Raw genomic sequence first — 18,647 nt, forward strand, 5'->3', positions numbered from 1 at the left:
TATATTGTGAGCCATTGATTATATGCTTTGGATGGACTGTATGTGTGTGAAGATATCTCAATAAAAATATTTAAAAAAAAAACTGACTCCCACAAATCAAATTCATGTGAGATCTTACTTTGGTACAACTCCCCCTGTCTTTCCCTGCAACACTGTATGAAATTGCCCCCTCTCAATTTTTACCCTTGCCATCTCATTTATTTTCTTACAGCCCTTATGACTCTGAAATTATTTTGACCTTTATTTACTTGGAGATTGTGTCCCCACTAGTATGTAAGCTCCATTAGGAAAAAATTTTTGTTTTTGTTTTTGTTTTTGGCTTGTTTTTACATTGCTGTATCTCCAGTGCCTAAAACAGTGCCTGACACATAGTAGGTACTCAATAAATAAACCAGAATGCCGATTTAATAACTGACAATGAGAAATATATGTCATTTAACTTGATCAACACACTTTTACCCCTAGAAAATTATATGGCCGGTCAGTTATTATAACCAGATGAGTCTTTTGGTGAGCATGGAATCAGACAAGGACAACAGATTGGAGGTTCCCAATGCTTGATGGTCTGTGGCTTGGAGGTGTTCGTTTGTGGTTCTTAGGAAGGCACCTACCATGAGGACTGTAGCCAGAATCCCTGTCCAGGTGGCACTGGAGACCCAATGATACATTCTTGTCTTTTTAAGTAGAGTCCACCAGGATACCATACTCAGGTGAATAGATTATTTCTTCAGGTGCTGAATAAAGCAAAAAATGGCACCTATTTCTGCTTTCTTTTATATTAGTCATCTTCCCAAAGCCTAATTGCCATAATGAGTGCTCAAATCACCAGCATTTGCAGAGCATCTCTAAGAGTATGTATCTTCCACAGGCGAAGAATTATGCCCATCCTCTACTACTGGTTTCTCATAGGCAACTTTATTAGCAACACATTTTATTATTGCTCCCTTGTGACTATTTTATAGAGAAACTTATGAACAAGATTCACTTTCCAACTTTATGGCTTTTACAGCCTTTTTGGAAAGAGAAAACTTATTCACCTGAAAGATTAAGAAACTAACCAAAGGGAAATCAAATCCTCTCATGAACTTTTTATGAGAATGTTTACTGATGTAATCTTACTGGAAGGGCAATTTTTTATCCACTGAAATTTCAAATGCATGAATCCTTTAACTCAGAAATTCCATTTCAAGGTAACTATTCCACAGAAAGATTGCACCAAAGTGTAAGGATATATGTACACATGCACAAGGATTTTCACTGAAACTTAATTTGTAATAGTAAAAAATTTGAAGCAACTTTAAATATTATTTAAATAATGATATATTTATATAATGGAACTGGCACTCCTTAAGCACGCCATAAACATTTGGTAAATGCATGGAATAACACTACATGAAGAACACAAGTTGCAGAATAAATACGTATGGAATGAATCCATTTTTTAACAAAGACAAGACCAGTGTGTGTCCCTATATATTTTTATTTGCATACAAAAAAGTGTGGATGAATACACACCCAAGGTAACAACAAGGGTTTAATCTGGGGGAGTAGAATTGGAATCTGGAATCCAAGTACAGTTTCCACTTTACAGTTTTGTACCACGTGAAAGATTTTTAACCTTTTGTAATACATAAATCTAAAAAATACCAAACAATATGAAGCAGTATATAAGTGGCAGACATTGATGATCACGATTGGCTGGACTGATCAAAAAGGGTTTCTTTGATGAGACAGGGCATGAAAGATGGTTCAGGGTTTAGTTTGCCAGGTAAAAAGAAAAAAGCAGAGCTTCTGTTCTCTTTGCGTGACAAAGAGATATGCAAGCAGCAGGAAATAAATTTGGTAATGAAAAGCCAAGGCAGGTTTCAGAGTAGTACCAGAGACGTGGAAAATGCTCTGTCCAAGATTAAGCCCACAACGGTGCCGCATTAAAGGATTAGGTGAGGGTTGGCGCATTGAGGGCCGCTGCCCATTAGGGGGTGCTGTTTCAACAACAGAGGTCGACTTGGGCTAAGGTGAAAAGAACGTAGAGCAAGTAGAACGTTCAGACTAAGAGGACGTTCCGACAGTTGGACAAATTCCAAAAATAAAAATACATACAAATACTAACACTCCCGTCGCTAGAGCGAGCTCCCTAACTCGGCCTGGCCGCGCAACACAAAACTACGCATTAAGGTATGCCTACTGCACGTGCACCAGCCTCTGATTAAGGCAACTACTACTCCCAGACACCACCGCGCGAGGCAAAGAGCCTCTTCCCGGGTAAAGTGCGTCTCCCTGCACCGCCTTCTGGGAGCCGTAGTTCTGCAGTGATATTCGGGAGTTGTAGTTCCCTTCCCACAATCGGCTGGGCGAGGCGGCGCCGGCGATCAGAGCAGCCCTGGATGTTCAGGGGCCAAGATGGCGGCGCGCCGGGGACTGAGAGACGGAATTGCGCCGCCGCCGGGTGGGGGCCGTGGGCCAGGACCTGGCGGTGGAGTCCGCTGCAGCGGTTGGGGGAGTCGGAGCCAAACGTCGTATGGGACCGTGGGCGCTGCGAGCAGCGGGGAGCAGGTGAGAGACTGGCGGGCGGCCCGCGGCTGGCAGCAAAACGGCGTGTACCGGGCGGTGACACGTGGACGCCACAGGAAAGGGAGGAAGCGCTCCGGAGTCGATGCCGGGTGTCGGCGGGAGCCGGGTTGGGGCCGAGTGCACCCGGGCGGTTTGCTGGAGATACGCGGGCATGGTGGGGTCTCTACGGTCACTTCTAGGGATCGCCGAGGGGCAGGAGCCGGGTGTCAGAAACATTATGGCCCACTTCTGGAGGGTTCAGAGAGTCGGACTCCGGGTCGAGGGCTAAGATTTTCCTCTAAGGTGCCGGGCGGGGCGTCCCTAGCCACGCGCCGCAGTTGCCTTTTCGAGCCACGTGGGGCTGGGGGGGGTACATTTTCCCGGGAGAACTTGTCTGCCTCCCCTCCCCCTTTAGGCAGCCGCGACACCCACGTGGGTTGGGCTTTCGGTGGGGGGGCCGCGGGTCCACGTGGGGGCAGGGAGGGGGATGTCCACGTGGCTCCCGCCCCAGGCTGCCCGGCATCTCGTGTCGGCCCTGGAGCCGCACTGCCGGGAACTGGGTGTGTCCCAGCCGGTCCCGCCATCTCCAGTCTGGGCTGAGGTCTCCCAGCCGGGAAGGAAGGTAGGGGTTGCTAGAGTCAGCTTTGCCCAGAGCCTTGGGAGTTTTTCCCTTCTGCTTTGGTCCGCAGCCGCTCTCGACAGCGGGTGGTGAAGGACTTTCCAGATGTGCTTCGAGTCTGTTCCCTGAGATTGGCGGGTGTGATGGATGGGGGAGGGTATAGGACTGAGGCTGAAGGGCTATGGAGGAGTGAGCTGGTGGCGGCTTCTGTCTGACCGGCTTGGGGTGGGTTGTGAGTCACGGGCACTGGCGTGTTTTGGTTGCCTGCAATGCTGCCTCATTTTTTATTTAAGAGGGATGAGGAGTGTCAACATATACCTGGGACAAGCTTAAGTAAGGGAAAGGGAATCCTCCCTCCCCCTTTACTTTTTTTTCCAGCGTCTGTTTTGAGGAGGCAACTAAATCCTGCTCCTCTGAACTGACAAATTGGGTGGTCTGTATTTAAGGCACTCTAGGCTTTTTGCTGAAGATGGGAAAAGTTGAAGGTGGTTTGAGAACTATTCAACACTGGTTGAATATTTATTAGATGTGAAGAGTTCTTTCTGTCAGATTCTTTCTTCTGGGCCTTCATGTTTCCATACTTAAAAAGTGTTATTGCCCCATTCCTCAGCCAAAGGCGTCGTAAAAGTTCCCACCCAGGGTGGAGATGGGCAGGAAGTAGTTTGAACTGTTATCTACCAAACAATTAAACTGAGTGCTTGAAAACTTTTTCTAAGGTCTGGGTTAGAATTGTGCTGTAGACTGCCAGGTAGGGACAAATTCAACAGAATAATCCAGGAGAGAGGGGCTTATGGGGCATGAATTTGGGAGCTGCCCTGGTGTTTTCTCAGAGGTCACATTTTGTGGGGCTAGAGCTGCTCAGGAGGAGAGGCAAGAAGGACCCAAGATCCAGCTGTAATCTAAATTAGGTGGTCATCTGGGATTGGAGAGGATCTCACTGAGAGATTACTCTCACCTCTCCTCTCTGCCATACATACACACACAGATGGGTTATGTGTGAACTAGCCAGCCAACCAACTGGGTATTTATTGAGGTGCTGTAATGTTTAGGCACAGGATACAGTAGTGTACCATGCAAACATCGTCTCTGTCCTCAGGATCTTATGTTTTTACCAGGACAGACAGATAATAAATAATGATAAGTGGATAAAAGGAAAATGCAGTGGTTGTATAATGGGTAGTAGTAATGTACTTTGCAGGGTCTGGGAAAGGACATTTTAAGCTAAGGCCTGCATGCTGTTTGTGTGTGTGGGAAAAGCTTTTCTTTTTTCTTTTCTCATCCTATTCCATTTTAATTTCTTTTCAGTACAAAATCAAAAGGATTGCTTCTAATATTTCACCACTTATTATCTTTGTGGTAGGCTTTTGGTAAGTTCATTTTACCAGGTTAAAAAAGCTTTCTTATATTTATAGCTTTATAAAAGTTTAAAATATTTTTATTTCATTTCATATGGCTTTTCTGCAATTATTGAGATTATAATATGTTTTTTTAATCCATGAATGTGGTTAGTTGTGCCAATAGATTTACTAATATTAAACCACCCCAACGTTCCTGGAATAAAATCAGTTTAGTCTTGGTGTGTTTTTAGTATAACATTCAAGATTCACTTATGTGTAGGAAAAGCCTTTATCAGAGGTAATACTTTGTGAAGGCCTTGAGGTGGGAGAGGACTTGGCTTATAGACTTCTGTGGCTGGCATGGAGAAAGAGGCAAAGTGGTGGGAGAAGACTTGGAGTAGGAGAGTCTGGTGGAAAAACTTCATCCTAGGCACGACCCCTGTAGACCATGTCAAGGAGTTTAACTTAATTCTAAGACCATTGAAGAGATTTAGGGAGGGTCTCAGGAAGTGAGCAGATAAGTGTTTTTTTGTTTTCTTTTTTTAAAGTTTCTGGCTGGTTTTGGAACCCTGGAGGGACAAGATTGGAAATCCATTTGGGAGGTTGATGCTGGTGTCTGACTACTCCTGGCCCACTTTTAGCATGGGCTTGGCTCCTAGGTAATTTTGGTACTCCGGGAGCTGTGCTGTTTGTGAATTGAGGAATGGGTGTGGTCAGGTTTGGGGAGAAGACAGTCGCTGACTATGTCTCCAGTACCTGCCCGGTGGAGGTGGAGTGATTTGTTGGAAGGGCATTGTCTTGAAATTCTGACGTGGTGGCTGGGGCTCTTGGTAGGTAGGGAGAAGGGGCAAGTAGAGATGTAGCCACTTTGCTCACTTAGGACTGTTTGTTGAGCCAGGTGCGCTTCAGCTGCTGGTTGTAATTATAGGATTGTGAAGGCCTGGGAGGGGTTAGTGCCTAAAACCTGCCACCCTTCATTCATCTCTGGGCTTGGTTCAAAGTTTCTCTATCCAGCCTTTCCTCACCTTGGGCATCCAAACTCAGCTTGGTTAGGAAGGAGAGAGAGAGAGTGAGAGAGAGTGTGTGTGTGTGTGTGTGTGTGTGTGTGTATGCATATGTGTGTTGCATGCATGTGGTGGTGGTGGCTGAAAGAACTGTGGTCACACCTGTGGCTTTTTTTCTTTTGGAAGAGGTATAGAGTTTTCCTTTGCTGCCTAAGATGAGTGGGTGGGGGAAGCTGGCCTGTTTCTGTTCCTGTTCTTTGTGTCTGTTTCCTACAGTGGAGATATCTGTGACTCTGGCCTCACCAGCCCCATCCAGCCACGTCTGCACACATCAGTCCTGGGTGGGTGGCTCCCTACCTGACAAGGCTGAAGATGTTGTTAGGGGAATGTGGGGCAGGACCTGTCCATCTGTTAAACCAGGCTTTCTCCTCTTTGGCTCTCACCTGTAGGTGGGGACCCTTCCCTTGGGACACCCATTGAGAGGTTGAGTGGCACACTATAGGGCCTTTAGAACAAAATTGTGAAATGAATGTGCTTATCAGCTGTGCCAGGCATCATGGGTAAATGGAAAGTATAAGTTCAGTTTAAACCCTCTCAGGAACCAAAAAGAATCTTAAGTTAATAAAGTACAAATGGGTATTTGCCCTAGAGGAGATTGGTTTTATTAGTGATGTAAGGAATGTCATGTCATGGGTTGGGGAGAGGACAGGCTGTGAATCCAGGATAAACAAGGGGTACAGAAAAATATGGGAATTTATGGGTGTGAGTAGCGATTACCACAGGCTGGAGAAGTCTGAGGTGTCTTCTTGAAGAAGGTGGGATTTGAGCTAAACAGAGAAGAGAGACCTAAGAAGGGTTTGAGGGAGGTAAGGTTGTTAATAGCAGAAACTGTCTTCTTGGTGACCTCCTTTCCTTTGGTGTCCCCCTTCAGACTGTTTGTCTTCACCACTGCCAACAGATGACTCTACTGAATATCTTTTTTGATCTTTTTTTTTTTTTTTTTTAAGAGAGAGGGAGGAAGGGAAGGAAAGACAGAGAGAAGGAAGGAAGGATGGAAGGAAGGAAGGGAGGAAGAAAGGGAAACATCTTTAAACATTTTCTTGTTTTATTATATTTTGTTTGTTTGTTTGTTTTTTACATGGGCTGGGGCCGGGAATCGAACCGGGGTCCTCCGGCATGGCAGGCAAGCACTCTTGCCCGCTGAGCCACCGCGGCCCGCCCCTTTTTTGATCTTTTTACTCTCCAGTCTAATAATCTCCTGTGGTTCCAACTGTTCCTGGATGGAGTTTAAAGTTTTTTTCAGTCCAGAAGGTCCTTCAACACTGCAATCATTGTTGGGGCTATTGTACCAGGGTTGTACTTCTCTCTATCCAGCTAGCCTGGAGGTTGGGGGAGGGGGGTGCTGCTGCCATTTGTGGAGGGATGGGTCTTTGGTTTATGGAACATGTCAAACAGTTGCCCCCAGAGGGCCCATCCCTTCTAGCTATCACCCTACTTTTCTGATCCTTGTCCTTTTTATTCTAGGTACGGCTACATGAGGAAGGGGATGATTCTGGCTTTGTCAGTCTGTCTCGACTGGCCCCGTCTCTGAGGGACAAGGACCTGGAGATGGAGGAGCTGATCCTACAGGATGAGACACTGCTGGAGACCATGCAGAGCTACATGGATGCCTCCCTTATCTCTCTTATTGAGGATTTTGGAAGTCTCGGGGAGGTGAGCTAGGGCTGGACCTGGAAGTCTTCAAACAGGGATTTTGTACAAATCTTTGGAGTTGCTTCAGGCATGATTCTGCTCCTGGATGCCCAACCTGAGTCCTTAAAGAGTGTTGTTTTTTTTTTGTTACTAAGTGGAAGTTGGGTGGCAGGCTGCCAGATAATGTGCCATGTAAGGATGCTCTGGTGAGCTTGGATGAGAGCCCAAGGCTTTTGCCCCAGCCTGGGCCTCTTACCTGTCCGGAGAGTTCTGATCTCTGTCTTTGAACCCAATCCCAGCGTAGCTAAGGGTCTACTAAGCATCCCATATCTTACCTGAGGGTTGGTGGGGGGTTGCAAAACCCAAGTTAAAGACTCAGTTTGACTGGTCTCAGTTGACCCTAGAGGTCTGGTGAATGGTAATAATGTGATAGAAATCCATGTTTCATGGAGCTCAGATTCCTGTCTTTGGCAAATTGAGCTGAGCATGGGAGACCATGATTCTCTTTCTCTTTGCACCCATTCCTTCTAATTGGCTTAGAAGGGCATTAGGAGTGATGGTGGGACCTTTCTCTTGTCTTTCTGGAGCAGAGCAGGTTGTCTCTGGAGGACCAGAATGAAGTGTCACTGCTCACAGCCCTGACGGAGATCTTAGACAATGCAGATTCTGAGAACCTGTCTCCGTTTGACAGCATTCCTGATTCAGAGCTGCTTGTGTCACCTCAGGAAGGCTCTGTGAGTGTGGGACCAGGGAAGGGGATGTATGGTTGGTGTAAAGATTAGGACCATGTCTGTGGGTCTGCTTACCTTGCTCTGAGACACAAGTTGATCTTGATTCTTTCTCTCCCTCTCAGCTACACAAGCTGCTCACCCTCTCTCGGACACCCCCAGAACGTGACCTCATTACCCCAGTTGATACATTGGGGCCCACCACAGGAAGTAGCAGAGTGAGTGGGGTGAACCTAACTTAGGACGCCTCAGGGACCTCCCAGGAGGGAGGAGTATGGGGGCAGTCTGAAAAACTTATCTAGAGAAAACTCTTCCTGAGGCTTCTCTTCCCTTCTGCAGGTTGAAATGTCTCTTGCAGACCCCTCATGGGATTTCTCGCCACCCTCCTTCTTGGAGACTTCCTCCCCCAAGCTTCCTAGCTGGAGGCCCCCAAGATCACGATCCCGTTGGGGCCAGTCCTCTCCTCCCCAGCAGCGTAGTGATGGAGAAGAAGAGGAAGAAGTGGCCAGCTTCAGTGGCCAGTTGCTTGGTGGGGAGCTTGACAATGCTATGAGCAGCATCCCAGACTTCCCAATGCACCTGGCTTGCCCTGAACAAGTAGATAAGTCAGGAGCAGCAGAATTGGCTGTGCCAGCAGCTGGCGATGAGAGCATTTCTTCTCTAAGTGAGCTGGTGCGTGCCATGCACCCATACTGCCTGCCCAACCTCACCCACATGACATCACTTGAGCATTCAGATGACTTGACACTGCCCGAAGATTGTGTGGTGCTGGAGATTGTGGGCCAGGCAGCCACAGCTGGTGATGACCTGGAGATCCCAGTTGTGGTACACCAGATCCCTACTGGACCTCAACCTGTGCTACTGGATAACTCATTAGAGGCTAATTCAGCCTTGAAGCTGCTCATGCCCATAATGGAGTCAGAGACGGAGGCTGCTGTGCCCAAGGAAGCTCTCTGTCCTAAGAAGGAAGTGTCCCTGGACATAGAGGAAAAGCTGGGGTCAGCTTGCTTTTTGGAACCCAGGGAGGTCATGGAGTCAGTTGTGCCCAAGGAGCCTCAGAACACACCTTCCAATGCAGTGCTGGGTTCTCAGAGAGCTCGAAAGGGCAGAAGGAAGAAAAGCAAGGAGGAACCAGTAGCCTGTGTGGAAGCCTATGCCAGAAGGCTGAGGTCATCTTCTCGTGGTCAGCCCACTGTGGCCACAGAGGCCACCTCTCAGGTGGGCACCTTGCAGAAGCAGCCTCAGGAGGAATTTCAAAGAGATACTGGGCCTCCCCGGGGCAGGGGCAAGCCATGGGCCTGGGCACGGGCCTGGGCAGCTGCATTGGAGAAGTCCAGCTCTGAGAACTTGGAGAGTGGTGCTGGACAAGACAGCCCTGCTAAAGAAGGGCCCCTTGACCTCGCCCCTAAGCTGGCTGATACCATCCAAGCCAACCCTATTCCAGCTTCTCTCTCACTGAATGACTCTGCTCAAGCTGACCCCATGCCAGTTGACTCTGTTGAAGCTGATATCACTGCAGTTCATCCTGTTATAACTGACTCTGCACCTGTTGACCCTGGATTGGTTGACCTTGCCTCAGCCAATTCAGAGCTGGTTGACTCTCTTCCAGCTGACCCAGTACTGACTGACCCAGTCATGGCTGATTCAGCAGCAGTTGCCCCTACGGTAGTTGTTCCCATCTCAGATGATTCGCCACTGGTTGATTCTGTCCTTGCCAACCCAGCACCAGGTGACCTAGCATCTGTTGACCCTGTACCTGATGACCTGGCTCCAGTTGAATCTGTGCTAGTTAAACCCAGGCCAACTGATCCCAGACGTGCAGCAGCATCAGCCCAGGGGAGTCCACCCCCCCAGCTTTTCCTTGAGTCAGAGTCCTCGGAACCACCAAAGGCCATTGTCCCTGAAGTCAAGGAGGTTGTGGGTCCTCTGAAGGTGGAAAGTGGTACCAGTGCTACAACCCAAGAAGCTAGGCCTCGGCCTCTCAGTTTATCTGAGTACCGACGCCGAAGGCAGCAACGTCAAGCAGAGGCAGAAGAGAGGAATCCCCAGCCTGCAGCTGGGAAGTGGCCCAGTCTCCCAGAGACCCCCACAGGTCTGGCGGACATCCCTTGTCTTGTCATTCCATCAACAACAGCCAAGAAGACAGCTCTGCAGAGAAACTCTGAAGCTCTCCATGAGGGTCCCTCTGAGGCTTGTTTAGTGCCTATGGGTCCCAGCCCTACTTCTTCTAGTCCTGAGCCACCTTCAAGCAAACCTGTGGCCTCAACTCCCACTGAGCAGGTGCCATCCCAAGAGATGCTGCTGCCGGCGAGGCCTCCACCTCTTACTGTGCAGTCCATGTCCCCCGTCGGGCCCATGCCTTCCACAGTGCCCACTGTTCCACTTTTTCCCCCAGGTGGACTGGGCATACCCTGTATGTTGCCCCTTCCCCCAAGTGGGCAAGGTGTTCCTAGCCTCCCTCCACCATCCTTGCAGCCACCTAGTCTTCCAGTGTCTATGGGGCCAGTGCCACCTGAGCCCTATACTCACTACGCTCCTGTGCCACCCTGGTCTTGTTATCCCTCTGTGTCCCCTTCTGGCTATCCTTGCCTTCCTCCCCCTCCAACAGTATCCCTAGTGTCTGGCAGTCCTGGAGCCTATGCTGTGCCCCCCACTTGTAATGTGCCTTGGGTACCCCCTCCTGCCCTAGTCCCACCTTACAGTTCCAGCTCTTCCTATGGGCCCTTGGGATGGGGCCCAGGGCTGCAAAACCCTCCATTCTGGCCAACTGTTCCCCCACCTCCATTGCCTCCAGCCTCTGTTGGGAGAGTTGTTCCCCCACCCAAGATGGAGCCCAGTGGTATCCCAGTTGGCGCTCCTGAAAGTGTACTTCCTGTGCCTGTGGCTCCTCCCCTCAGTCTGGGGTCTGTTGGCCACGGAGCTCCACAGATAGAGCCCACCAATGCAGAGGTCAAGCCAGTGCCTGCATCTCGCCACCTGAAACATAGTGTGGCTTCCCCAGTTCAAAGCCCCCCAAATAACGCTCCCCACTGTCTGCCTGGTGAGGGTGTGGCTATTGAGCCTGTGTCAGAGAGACTAAAGCCTGAGATGCAGGAAACTAGGCCTAGGGAGAAGCCTCCCTCTCCTGTTGCTAAGGCTGTGCCCACACCAAGGCAGAGCAATGGCCCCAAGCTGCCTGCAGTCCACCCAGCCCGTCTAAGGAAGCTGTCCTTCTTGCCTACCCCACGTACTCAGGCCCCTGAGGACGTGGTACAGGCTTTCATCAGTGAGATTGGTGAGTGCCGCACAATTCAGTTGGCATGATCAGGGACTGAGAAGGGAGTGTTCTCCATAAGTAGGATAAACTACCTTAATGGGGCTGGCCTTTGTTGGATTTCTTTGAAGGGTTCCCAAGAGGTGGGCCATTTGTTTGAATCCTTCCTGCTTTGTGCTGCTGCCTTGATTTCACTTAGTACAGTGGGCAGGGGGAGCATAAAGGGAGAATGATTGGGGGCTTCTTGGGTACTGTACCCTCAGAGTTGATAGAGGCTGGTTTCCAATCCTGTGTTGTATGCCTCTATAGGGATTGAGGCGTCGGACCTGTCCAGTCTGCTGGAGCAGTTTGAGAAATCAGAAGGTGAGGGAACCTGAATAGTTTTGGTCCAACTTCTTTTTTTACTAATAGCTCCTTTGGGTCCAGTGCTGTAGTTGTTTAAACTGGGGTGCATGAAGGAGCAGTCTCCCTGGTTGGAATGATGAGTCAGGATTCATCTGTGACACAATTTAGGCCAGGGAGAGGTTTGTGGTACAATATGGCAAGTATTATAGAGAAGTAGATGGGGGAGATCCAAGTGGGTTTGGGTAGTTTGAAGACATCTTTCTAGAGAGGCTTAGCTCTCAAACTGTGCCTTGAAAGACAGGATTTTGAAGAAAGAATGAGTATATCGTCAATAAAGTTATAGAGGTATAGGAAGGATTCCTTGTGGTCTATTTGCAAGGCAGTGAATGGCTCAGCTTTGTAAGTACAAGGCTTAGTTGTAGGTGGAGTGAAGGCTGTGTCCTGTCCTCAAGGAGCTTATCTAATTGGAGAGAAAAATCTGTAGAATTTCTGAATTGGCAACATATCTATGGTACAAGGCAAAATATAAAATGTGAGTTTTAGCAGCTTAAGAAGTTAGGCAGGTCATGAAGGACTTGAATGTCAGGCTTAGGAATCTGTACTCCCAAGTTCAGGGGGGAATGTGGATGTTTCTGAGCAGAAGAGAAATAATTTAAAACAACCTAGGTATCCATTGGAGGAGAACAGATTTCTCTGGAGAGAACCCAATAGGGGATATGTAGGCAATGTAGATTTTCCTCCTTTGAGTCTCAAAGCCAGCCTTTCTGCCCCGCAGTTTGGAACATCTGGTTGGGCTTTTAACTAGTATAATTTCTTTGCAGCCAAAAAGGAGTGCCCTCCCCCGGCTCCTGCTGACAGCTTGGCTGTAGGAAACTCAGGGTAAGTATGGAGACATGTGAGCGAGTTACCCTACAGCTGTTAGCTGTTGGTCAGCAGCCGGCCGGCGCTCCAGGACCGTTGACTGGATTTTTCTGTTGCAGAGATACCTAGTCTACTCTAAAGGCTTTCCCCATTTACCCATCCCTTCTGTCATTACTGAGCACTGTCTTGGGTGGCAAGGTGGGGAAGGGTGCATACCATTGTTCAGCTGATTCAAGTCAGATTCAAAATGCTTTTGAGGTGCCTTTTATCTTCTGGCAGGTCATGCCTTTGGAGATTTCTTTCTTTCTTTTAACAAACTTTGAGCTTGCTCAACACTGGTGATGGTGTAAGTCAGGCTGATGCTCATGGCTAGGGCTCTCCTTGCTCCTTGCAGAACACAGGCACCCCGAACCTCCTTGCTCCCAGTATTCTTACACTGAGAGGACTTTTTTCTTTCTTCATATTCATGGCACCTCATCCTATTCTGCCAAGCATGTTCTCCACATTGGTCTCTGGTTGGTTTGAGCTGGGCAGATGATGTACCTTGTTTGACAGAGGTGGGGGGCGATATTCAAGGTCATAGCCATCCTACCCCCTGGAATCAGTGAATTGAGGCCCAACCTGCAATTTAGTCGCTAAGTCCCCTTTTGTACCTGAGGAGACTATTGGGGACAGTTCATACATCCCATTCCTCTCTGCACATGCCCCTCTCCCATTGCGTTGTGAGGAGAGCAGATGTACAAGATGTTGAGGAGGCAATGAACCAGGCTTTCCCTTTTCCCCCGCCAGCAGCGTTGACACTCCCCAGGAGAAGAAGCCCCTAGACCGGTTACAAGCCCCAGAACTGGCCAACGTGGCAGGTGGGTTCAGGGCGGGAAACTGCCTTTCTCTAGTCATGCAGCAGACCTTTTCAGAGCTTGCTCTGTACTGAGTGCTGTGTAGGTGTTAGGGACCTAAAGAACTGAGTTCCATCCTTGAGGTGCTCATAGTCTAGGGAGCAGATGTATAAACAAATGAGCACATTGAGTGTCAGAGATGGTACGTTAAAAAGAAATCTCTCTGGTTTACAGTTGGGATGGAAGGGAGCAGTCAGCAAACGGTTATATACAAGGTAATCCTCCAAATTGAGACTTGAGAAAATCTCTGGTATCAGATTTAGGGAACAGGGCATTTTAGGCAGAGGTTGCAACTTGAGTGAACTGAAGAAACGAAAAATGTCTTGGTATGCTTTGGGGATTGTGAGTGGTTTGGTTTGGCTGGAGTATAGTGGCTAATCAGGGTAGGAGACAGAACTAAAATAAGATAAAGCTGGAGCAGTGAGTAGGTGGTCAGATTATGGGAACTTTGCATGCCGTATTAAGCTGCTTGGACTTTGTCCTGTATATGATAAGAAGCAATTGAAAAAACTTTGCCAGATTGGTTTTGGGGAGCTTCCTCCAACAAGAATGCAGAAGACAGGTGTATGGATATGAAGCTGGAAGCATAGGAAGATGCAGCTCAGAATTCAGGCAGTGCTTGGGTGGAGGGTAGATCTAAAAGTGGAGAGAGAGACTGTATAAGACCAGGTCACCAACTAGGTTTGAGTAGTGAGATGGTGAGGACTAGTTGGCTGGTTCTAGCTATTGCTGTTTCCCAGGATGGGGAATACAGGGAAAGCATCAGTTGCCGCAGTGGGAGAACTTGGGCTGCTGACCATGCTTGATATACTTAGTGAGATGAGGTCTGGGGGTTTCTGGAACCTGTATACATAGTATCTGGAAGTTAGAATGGGATCTCATCCTGGTATCTCCATCCTCCCTCCCCCCACAGGGCTCACCCCTCCAGCTACCCCTCCCCACCAGTTATGGAAGCCCCTGGCTGCTGTCTCACTGCTGGCTAAAGCCAAATCTCCTAAGTCTACCGCCCAGGAGGGAGCCCTCAAGCCTGAAGGAGTTACAGAGGTCAAACATCCAGCTGCAGCCTGTCTCCAAGAAGGGGTCCATGGCCCTAGTCCTGTCCATGTGGGCTCTGGGGACCATGACTATTGTGTCCGGAGCAGGACCCCCCCAAAAAAGACGCCTGCCCTAGTCATTCCAGAGGTGGGCTCCCGATGGAACGTCAAACGCCATCAGGACATCACCATCAAGCCGGTCTTGTCTCTGGGCCCAGCTGCCCCATTGCCCCCACACACAGCTGCCTCCCAGGAGCCACTTGATCACAGGACTAGCAATGAGCAGGCAGACCCCCCAACCCCTTGCCTTGCCCCATCCACCTTGCTGTCCCCTGAGGCTTCACCCTGCCGGAATGACATGAACACTAGGACTCCTCAGTCCTCAGCCAAGCAGCGGTCAGTGCGCTGCTACCGAAAAGCCTGCAGATCAGCCAGCTCCCCAAGCCGGGGCTGGCAGGGCCGCCGTGGCCGCAGCAGCCGTTCTGTCAGCTCTGGGTCCAACGGGACCAGCGAAGCATCCTCATCCTCATCGTCGTCTTCCTCATCCCGATCCCGGTCCCGGTCCCTCTCCCCCCCACACAAGAGATGGCGCAGGTGAGCTCTGATGGCCTGTTAGGTCCTCTCCATTTAGGAAGTTCATGTACAATGGTTTCTTTTGAAAGCTTTTGCACATTAAGTTTGATACTTTCAGGCACTAGGTCTTCCACTTCTGTCTTTGGCTTTTGTCTTTCCCCCCTTTCCTGAGTTGTTGAAGGAGGCAAACTGTGGGAAGATAGCTTCCATTCTTTGTTGGAGTTTGGGTTGTCCCTGAGGTCTCCTGCTTCCTTGAGACATGCCTTGAGGAGACTGTTAGGGTTTGCTCTTGACCATGTTGATTCCTTCACATACTTTATCAATCCTCAATTATGGCATTTTCCTGGTGGTATGGGAGAAGGTGGAAGAGTGGGTTAATTCTTCATTGGAAACAGTCATTCCCGAAGTCCTTTGGGTGCCTCATCTATTTCCTGGTGGTGTCTTTTAATAACAGATCCAAAATTTCCCACTTAATCAGTGAAGTTTTTGGTTTTTGTTGGCGGTAGATATCTTCAGAAGTGGCCCCTACTATAAGTCTAGCACAGTCACCTACCCTTTATTCTATAGTGGAGCAGTCCTATGAGATATGGTAAAGAAGGAGAAACCCAGAGACTCAGGTCTGGCTCCCAACACCACAGAGAGACCTAGGGCTCAGCCCTTTATCTCTCTAGGTTTCCATTTATTTTCTTTTTGATAACTCTTTCAATTTTGAATTGCACAATTGAAAATAAAAATGATTTCTGTCCAGATACTTTGTTTATCTGTGAAGATAACTGTTCTAGACCTCTTCTATTCTACTTTACCTCTGGTCCTGAACCTTCTGACGAGAAGTCAGGGCAGGAGCCGGGGTGATGCAAGTGGAGTATACCTGTACCACTTCCAGCATTTTTGCATGGTCCTTTATTCTCCAGGTCCAGCTGCAGTTCCTCTGGACGTTCCCGAAGATGTTCTTCCTCATCGTCATCTTCCTCTGCATCTTCCTCGTCTTCCTCATCCAGTTCCTGCAGCCGTTCCCGCTCTCCATCCCCTCGCCGAAGAAGTGACAGGAGGCGGCGGTGAGCGTGTGTATAGGATGTCAGTGGTACCTGGGCAGGTACCTCAAGTTTCGAGTCTTGAATTGATGTATGTCTAGGGGCTGATGGTACCTTTTCCTCCTGTCAGGTACAGCTCTTATCGTTCACATGATCATTACCAAAGGCAGAGAGTCCTGCAGAAGGAGCGTGCAATAGTGAGTAGAGGAACAGGTGATGGGACCTTGGACTTGCCCCTGAGTTACAAGCTTAGAGAGTCAACTACAGCTGACTGTCCTGGCTCATGGTATGTTGATTTTCCTTGTCCCAAAATAGGAAGAGAGAAGGGTGGTCTTCATTGGGAAGATACCTGGCCGCATGACTCGGTCAGAGCTGAAACAGAGGTTCTCTGTTTTTGGAGAGATTGAGGAGTGCACCATTCACTTCCGTGTCCAAGGGTAAGCTTCTGCCCTAAGGTTAGGATGTCCTTTCTGTCCCATTTAGCTATCTTGATGCTTCTTTGTCTTTTTCCCCTTGCTCTGGGACACCTTTATTTCCTCAGTCAGAGAGTTGGCTGGTTGGGTAATGAGAAGAAACCACCCCAGATACTCTGTCAACCTGTGCCCAAGTGGCCACTCCAGCCCATGCTTCACCCTTCCCACCAGTGACAACTATGGCTTCGTCACTTACCGCTATGCTGAGGAGGCATTTGCAGCCATTGAGAGCGGCCACAAGTTGCGGCAGGCAGATGAGCAGCCTTTTGATCTCTGCTTTGGGGGCCGCAGACAGTTTTGCAAGAGGAGCTATTCCGATCTTGGTGAGTGGAAAGAGGGCCTGAGGCTTTGGCACTCTTCATCACCTTCCTAGAAGTGGTCCCAACCCTTTGAGGGTGGAGCTAGGCAGACTTATCTTCATCTGACAAATGAAGAACCTAAGGGGTGGGATGAGAGGAGAAGTGGGGGCTTTGGTGTCTTTGACAGAAAATCAGGACACTTAAAGCTTCATCCATTATTGGGATGGGAGGTTGCTGGCCATTTGAGGACCCTGTGTTTGGGAAGTGACGGTCAGAGACCTCATAATCTTGAAATTACTGGTCTCTCTCCTTTTATAGACTCCAACCGGGAAGACTTTGACCCTGCCCCTGTAAAGAGCAAATTTGATTCTCTTGACTTTGACACATTGTTGAAACAGGCCCAGAAGAACCTCCGGAGGTAACCCTGGGCCCTTTCTCCCCTTTTTTCTTCGGAGGTGCCCAACCTCCTCCACCCCACCTCCCCCACTCTAGGGGAGAGAGCTGCTAGTGAGGAGATGACTGTTTTGTAAAGAAATGGAAAAAAAGTGAAATAAAAAATGTGTAAAATCAGATTTTTTTAAAGGGGTATTTGTTTTTTATAACAGGTATTGAAACAAGTTAACTTGCATTCCTGTGTAAAATGGGTGGAGCTGAGGGGTTCGCCCATTGTTGGAACATCTAAATCACTATGCAGACTAATAAAAATGAACTAGAGAGAACTCCCAAGTGCTCTTGTGTTTCTTTCTGTGGTGCTAGTGCCAAATATATTCACTTTTCTTTAAACACAACCAGGGAGATGCTCATTTCCATCACGATCCTAGGACCTCTCTGGTCAGGTGCAGAGTCCACTGGATTTGAATGTATTCTTTGAGAAATCAGTCATGGTGGTCAGTGCTGAAACTTCAAAGTCATTGAATCATAGGGAGCTCTTTTTAGAATGCAGATTCTTAGACCTTCTGGGATGGGATCTGCGTTTCTAACAAGAGGATGTTCCTGCTGCTGTCCAGGAAGGGCCTGCAATAGCAAAGACCTAAGGAAAGTCAAACTTATTCCAAATAAAGGTTCCCCAAACTGGATCTCTGGTTACATAAACCATTCAGTTTTGTTTACCATTTTAGCTTGAGCACAATGTTTGGTGCACAGAAAGTGCTCAGGTGTTTAAAGAATACATGCATGTGGACAGATGGGGCCAGCTTCTTTCTAGGGAACAGGGACACGGAGTTACACCTGGGGGGGGTGCCTGTTTTGAGAAAAGTAGAGTAGAGGGGTAGCCCATGAGGAAGTGATTCTTACCCTTCCTGATGTAATGCATTAATGGAAAGTGATGAAGGTTGGTAGGATTGAAGGGATTGCTGCCTGCTAATGTGAACTGAAATATGGCAGAAATTGGAATTTCTTTATGAACCCGAGGTTTTATATTAGTTACTCATGGTAACTAATTGGGCGGCAGTTCTCTAGTTCACAGTGTGAACTCTTATCCAGGAGGTAGCGGAGTTATTTTTAGGACTTGCTATGTGACTGGGTTGGGTGCAGGATTTCTCTTCATGGAGCTAATGATGAAAAAGTAATGGGAGGGGAGCTGCCTTATATCTACGGGAGGTGCAGGGACAGATCCTGTCGGGTGGTTTGGGGGATCAACAACCACCACCGATAACCTGAGGAATCCTTTGTAACGGAGGGGTGAGTTTGGAGGCTGAAGTGGTATCTGAGAAAAGTGTCTCATTGGGTGCTGGAGGCAGTGAAGATGAAGGGGGAACCCACTGAATGGGGACAATTGGGAGGGTTTGTGACCAAGTCTAGGGAGTAAAGGACAGCTTGAACCGGGCGGCCCATGCATTACTGTGGAATACCAATTCCAGCTGGAGACCGGAATGCCGATACTCTGAGAAAAGAACCTCCTACAAAAGTGTAACGCGCGGGAAACGCCGAGGTTTCCCGCCACGGCCGAGGGC

At 48.6% G+C, this 18,647-nt stretch overlaps 1 protein-coding gene across 6 annotated transcripts; it reads left to right on the forward strand.

Moving 5' to 3' along the window:
* The first annotated feature begins 2,350 nt into the window (after nt 1-2,350).
* Nucleotides 2,351-17,265, forward strand: PPRC1 (PPARG related coactivator 1). Of its 6 annotated transcripts, none has more exons than XM_077125829.1 (14): nt 2,351-2,553; nt 7,035-7,223; nt 7,790-7,936; nt 8,056-8,148; nt 8,270-11,204; nt 11,493-11,546; nt 12,350-12,407; nt 13,179-13,249; nt 14,199-14,913; nt 15,804-15,947; nt 16,054-16,120; nt 16,239-16,360; nt 16,568-16,719; nt 17,014-17,265. In XM_077125829.1, the coding sequence occupies exons 1-14, from the start codon at nt 2,401-2,403 to the stop codon at nt 17,115-17,117; spliced, it is 5,004 nt and encodes a 1,667-aa protein (XP_076981944.1). In that variant the 5' UTR covers nt 2,351-2,400; the 3' UTR covers nt 17,118-17,265. The 6 variants fall into 6 exon arrangements, with proteins under 6 accessions (XP_076981944.1, XP_076981946.1, XP_076981945.1 ...); XM_077125831.1 differs by having other exon boundaries at nt 13,182-13,249; XM_077125830.1 differs by having other exon boundaries at nt 7,793-7,936.
* Nucleotides 17,266-18,647: the final 1,382 nt, after the last annotated feature.

This window comes from Tamandua tetradactyla, chromosome 13 (assembly GCF_023851605.1).
Source record: "Tamandua tetradactyla isolate mTamTet1 chromosome 13, mTamTet1.pri, whole genome shotgun sequence".
Classification (NCBI taxonomy): Eukaryota; Metazoa; Chordata; class Mammalia; order Pilosa; family Myrmecophagidae; genus Tamandua; species Tamandua tetradactyla.